Source organism: Echinops telfairi, unplaced genomic scaffold, assembly GCF_000313985.2.
Source record: "Echinops telfairi isolate 266 unplaced genomic scaffold, ASM31398v2 ScPeMD7_7412;HRSCAF=8450, whole genome shotgun sequence".
In the NCBI taxonomy this organism is placed as follows: domain Eukaryota; kingdom Metazoa; phylum Chordata; class Mammalia; order Afrosoricida; family Tenrecidae; genus Echinops; species Echinops telfairi.
This window is the reverse complement of record NW_022111312.1, coordinates 3,519,889-3,525,557: the sequence shown is the minus strand read 5'-3', so window position 1 is coordinate 3,525,557 and position 5,669 is coordinate 3,519,889. Positions and strand designations below refer to the sequence as shown.

Sequence of the window (5,669 nt, the reverse complement as noted above, 5' to 3'; positions counted from 1 at the left end):
GTGTGTGTGTGTGTGTGTGTGTGTGTGTCGGGATGGGACCTTGCTTTCTCACCCTCCCTCCTCCTCCTCTCTCAGCCTTCCTCCCTTTGATCTCTTGCCGTTTCTCTTGCTTCCGTGGCTTTTGCCCCCCTCTAGTGGAACGGAAGGCCCCCAGCACACTACAGATCCCCAAGCGCCAGTAGTTAGCGTCTTAACCCACCCACCCAAAGGCGCTGCGGAAGAAAAGCCAGGTGATCGGGCTTCTGAAAGTTCACTACCCTGGAGACCTGATGGGGAAGTTCTCCTCCTACACCTGGGGCACCCCGCATTAGAATCCCCCCGTGGCACTGGCTGAGGGGCCTCTTTCCCTTCTGCTCTTGATCTCTCTTTCCCAGTGATGGGCAGGACGCACGAGATGCCCCACAGCCCTGGAAGGGGACACTGTTGCGCCACTAGGGGTCTAACGGGGCAGGGAAACCGGAGCTGGGAGACACTGCGGCTAAGAGGACCATGAGCCCGTGAGGGTCCTATGGCTCTGGGAAAGGCCTTCCTAGCTTCAACATCTCGCAGACCTTTGAAGGATTCTATAACTTTCTCTTCCAACCCGGAACCGACGAAACCTGCTCAGGACTCTTGATTCTCCCCCTGTCCTTTCTCCTCCCGTCTCTCCCAGGAGTTCTTCCCTGGAGAAGGGGCAGGCTTTCCTGGTGAGCTAGCATCCTCCGGCCTCCTTCTCTGGGAGGCACTGGGGCCCAGGAGAGCAGAGAAGAGGTGCGGAGTGAGTCAGGGTAGGGAGAGCAGGGGGCTGGGGTTTGGGGCACCTGGTGTTCCGAATCTGGCGCCATAGGAAGTTCCCCACAGTTGGGTCCTGGAAGTTGTAGTTGACTGTCCAGAAGATACAGAGCTGTTGGTATTGTGTGACCAGCTCCAGGACGGTCTGGAAGCCTCGGGCAGTGTTAAAATCCACTTCCCCGCTGCCCTGTTCCCAGGCGTAAATCGTCAGTAACTCCAAGGCATACTTTGGGGGCAGGGAGACTTTGTGGGTAGGGTCTCGCTTTGTCTTCAGTTTCCGTTCACACTGTGGGAAGAGGCGGGAGCGTCAGACACGAGGAGCTCGGGAGGAGCCACACAGACCCTCACGTTGGTCACCCCGGGGAAACGGAGTCACCAGAGAGAGGGACCGGTGCTTCAGGAGCAGTGTAGAGGGACAGGCGTTCTTTTAGCAATTGGAGGGCAAAGCGTGGACCCCTGGGGTGTGCCGGGTCACCACCAGGTTGGCGGTGTGGATGAGGAGACCTGGTGATCTGTTCCTATGAAGATCGCAGCCGAGCAAACCTTAGGCCAGCGGTTCTCAACTTGTGGGTTGCGACCCCTTTGGGGGTCGAATGACCCTTCCTCAGGGGTCACCCGATTCATCCCAATAGCAAAATGACAGTGATGAAGTGGCAATGAAAATAATGTTATGGCTGGGGGTCCCCACCACACGAGGAACTGTATGAAAGGGTCGCGGCATGAGGAAGGTGGAGAACCACTGCCCTAGATGGAGCTCCTGTGGCAGCAGTTCAAAACCACCAGCTGCTCCGTGCAAGAAAGAGGAGGCTTTCCACTCCCACCAAGGCTGACAGTCTCAGAAACCCACGGGGCAGTTCCACCCTGTCCTGTAGGGGTGCTCTGAGTCGGCGTGGTCTGGACGGCAGGGAGGCTGAGAGACCCTGGGGTCAGCTGGACCCCACCCCACTCAACAGCACGGGCAGCAGGGGAGTCCCTGCGGGAGCAGATGGTCAGTGTGCTGGGCTGATCACCACAGACCCCAAGTTCAGGTTCATCCAGAGGCACCTTGGGAGAAAGGCCTGGTGAACTGCTTATGAAAACCCTGTGGGGCAGCCCTCCTCTGATACACATGGGCTCCCCCTGAGTCGGAATTGACTCGATGGCCACTCAAGAAGCCCCTCTCCCCCCCAAAAAAATCCTCACTACCATTGAGGGGATGCTGACTCCCAGAGACCCTAATGGACAGAGTAAAACTTTCCCGGTGGGTTTCCAAGACTGTAACGATTAACGGGAGTAGAAAGCCTCATCTTTCTCCTGAGGAGCAGCTGGGGGTTTCGAACTACCGACCTTGCGGTTAGTAAACCCACTACATCACCAGGGCTCCTTGATGGCCACTAAGAGCAGTAATAAGGCGGCAGGCACCGGTTTCTGTTGGGTCGGTGGCCACAGGGTCTTCCCACGGTGTCAGGGGAACCTCAGAAGACAGTTGTCATGGAAGCCAGGGCGCTGAATTAAAAAACTCAAGCCAAACTCACTCCTACCGAGTCTATTCCGACTCATGGTGACCCTACAGGACAGAGGCCACCTGCCCCTGTGGGTTTCTGAGACTAACTCTTGACCGGAGTAGAAAGCCTCATCTTTCTCCCAAGAGGGTAGCAGGTGGTTTCAAACTGCTGACCCCGCAGCTAGCAGCAAAACAAGCAACCCACTACGCCACCAGGCCTCCTCTGCAGAGGTCAGGTAGGTGTCTTAAAGGATTTCCCTGGGAGCATCTTTAACCCTGAACCCCAAATACCTGCACGAGGCATCTTAAAACCCAGCCTGGCTTTACCTCGATGAGGCAAGATGGCCTGACTGGCACATCAAGCTCTCAAAGACCCGGCAGTGACAAGAAAGAGGAGTGGGGGGCTTCGGGGGCGCTTGAGGTCATGTTCATGGGAGAGGAATGACTGGGCAAAGGGGAGTGGGATGGTTCCGACCCTGGAGAACGTCAGCAGTGTTGCTGAGTGGGACTTGTACCAAGTGCTGACTTTGTGCATGTTCTTCCACGTCGGGTCTCACCCCCGCCAACCGCATCGGCAATAGTGATGGCACAACAGCCGATGGTGGGCTCTGGATGGAGCCGGCCATCCACGCACCCCACGAAGCAGGCAGCGGGGTCGCGTTGTGCCTGGTGATCGGAGGCCCGGGGAGTCCCATGACTGGTCCCAGAGGACATGGTGGCTGAGCCCTGAGCACGCCAAACCCAACCCAACCTGACCCCCAACCACGGTGACCTTGTAGGGTAGGGTAGACCAGACCTGCCTCTGTGAGTTTCCAAGGCCATCTGTTGTTTTGGTTTGCTTTTGAAATCATTTTATTCCTACAGGTAGGATAACGACCCATAAATCAATTCGATCCGGCATAATTGGACAGTTGCTGCCGCCATTGTTTTCAAAACACTCGGGCAGAGCATTCGACTGCAGGCTATCTGGTGTTTATGGGGTACAGACTACCTCATCTTGCCTCCCTTGGTGGTTTCGAATGGCTGCCCTTTCGGCTGCAGCCCAACACGTAAACCACCAAGCCATCTGAGCTCTGGTTATGTCTCGTCCATGTTCTGCACTTTCTGGGAGGAGACTCGGGGCTGAGTCTCCATCTCAGCTCCATGGTGGGCTGGAGGCAGAGAGCACAGGGCTCAGGGGAGGGTTGTTGTGGTACGGGACACAAACAGCCCAGGGCCCGGCCTGCAGCTCAGTCGGCCAGTGCCTGCAGCACTGAGCTGACGTCGGCTACCTGCAGGCTTCCGACTCCCTACGTCTGGCCATGCGGGCTGGACCAGAGAAGCCACAATAGCATCCTTCTAGAAGGCCATGGAGGCTCAGGGCTGGGCCTTCCGGGAGGAGAGAGTGAGCTGGATTCCTGACCAGAGCCCCTCATGCCCAGCCCCCATCCGTCTACCAGGGGAGGCTTCTGGGTTGCTACGATGCTGACGGGGTTACAGGGTGACTTTCAGACCCAGAGGGATGAGGCGGAAAGACCTGGCAATCTACTTCCAAAACCCAGCCGATGGAAACCCTAGGGATCACAGTGGGATGCTGTTGGGGCTGCATCGACTCATGGGCATGGTACGGTACCAGGTAGTACATCATGCTGTTTGGGTATGGGGTTGCCAAGGGTCAGGGCCGACCTGAACGCAGCTAATAACGACAATGACGGCGACAACCACACAGCAGCCTTGACAGGAGATGCTTTGTGCAGCATCAACCAGGCTCCGTGATGGGAGAGCCATCCGGATCCCCGGTGTAAGCACTGGGTAGATTCCCTGAGACAACTGGCCTCCCCTGCCCAGGGCAGTGGGCAGGTGCTGGTCCAAAGGTCCCTGATAAATATACATAGCCACCTAGGACAAAGACTCGTACCTGTTTGTACCAATGCTTCACCAGGCGAATTAAACTCTTCACCTTGGTCGGACGGGAGATGATGAAGTCGCGCTGCAGCTCTGTGAAGCAGCAGGAGAACTCTCCCTTGACATACTTTGAGGAGTCAAACAGCCGGATGAGTTCCGCATACACAGTGGGGCTGGGGGTGGAGCCTGGTGTCCATAACCCTGGTCAGGAGGAGAGAGCTGTGAGATACCTTCATATGTAGGGCAATGAATGAGCACAGCTGAAAACATATTTTTTGGGGGGAGACACCTTTCATTCTAATCCATGATGTTGAGCTGCACTGAAAAACAAACTCCCAAACCTTCAAAACTCACTCCCACGGACTTGATTCTGACTCGCCGTGACCCTAAAGGACAAGGTAGCACTGTCCCCTGTGGGTTTCTAGGACTGTCATTCTTTACAGGAGTAGAAAGCCTCCTCTTTCTCCCAAGGAGTGGCCGGTGGTGTTTGAACTGCTAACCTATGACCCATAACCCACTAGGCCACTAGGGCTCCAGTACGTTAGAATTGTTGGGTGGTGTCAACTGTGAATGGGTTTGCTGGGAATGGTTGGAGGCTGAAGAACACGCAGAGGTGCCTCTGAAGAAAGGCCGGGTGGTCTGTTTCTGAACAACCAGCCTTCGAGAACTCTCTGAAGCCCAGCTGTGCTCTGATACCCATGAGGCCACTGTCAGTCAAAATCAACTTGACAGCAACTGGCTTTGAAGATACAGGGAGTATCTATGTTCTGACACGCACCTATTCTGAACAGCATTAAACGGAAAACGAATTATATTTACAAAGATGCAGAGTGCATCTCTAACATAATGAGCTTTAATAAACGCTCACAGCCATTTCTATCATTGCTGAAAGATATCTTGGACAGGACTGATCGGGGAGTCACACGTTATGGCTTGGGCTTAAACTTGGCCCTCTGCTTGTTTGTGTAAATAAAGTTTTATTGGTACATAGGCTTGTTGCTTCCCTATGGCCTGTAGCTGCTTTCATTCTACAACAGCAAAGTCGAGCAGTTGTAACAGAGAACAGTCTGACCCTTGTAGCCCCAGACTGTTATTATTTGACTGTTGACAAAAAAAACCCGTTTGTAGGTCCAACACTCAGAGGGATGGCGGTACCCGGATCTTCAGGATTTTGAATCGGCTATGATTTGCCAAATGTCTGAGGTAGCATCTTCAAGAGAAACCAAACTCATTGCCAGTGAATCTATTCTGACTCGTAGCGCTCCCCTATAGGATAGGATGGAACGACCCGGGGGGTTTCCAAAACTGGAACTCTTTCTGGGAATTGAAAGTCTGTCTTTCTCCCTCAGAGCAGCTGGTGGTTTTGAACTGCTGACCTTGAGGTTAGCAGCCCAATGCTCAACCCACTACATCACCAGGGCTCCTGACATAGCACCCATGATATGGTTTTCCACATGCCATTACATATCTCTCACCCATGAACTGAATTCCTAAAGGAGATTTTGCCAGAGTATGCCTGGCAATGCCTGGG

At 54.5% G+C, this 5,669-nt stretch overlaps 1 protein-coding gene across 1 annotated transcript in view; it reads right to left on the bottom strand.

The window, feature by feature from the left end:
• Nucleotides 1-5,669, bottom strand: part of OAS2 (2'-5'-oligoadenylate synthetase 2) — a 32,594-nt gene that overhangs the window by 2,304 nt on the left and 24,621 nt on the right. The window contains exons 9-10 of the mRNA XM_045296696.1: nt 4,152-4,339; nt 801-1,057 (exon numbers count right to left, since the gene is read on the bottom strand). Coding sequence (XP_045152631.1) covers nt 801-1,057; nt 4,152-4,339 — 445 coding nt within the window. The remainder of the gene's footprint in view (nt 1-800; nt 1,058-4,151; nt 4,340-5,669) is intronic.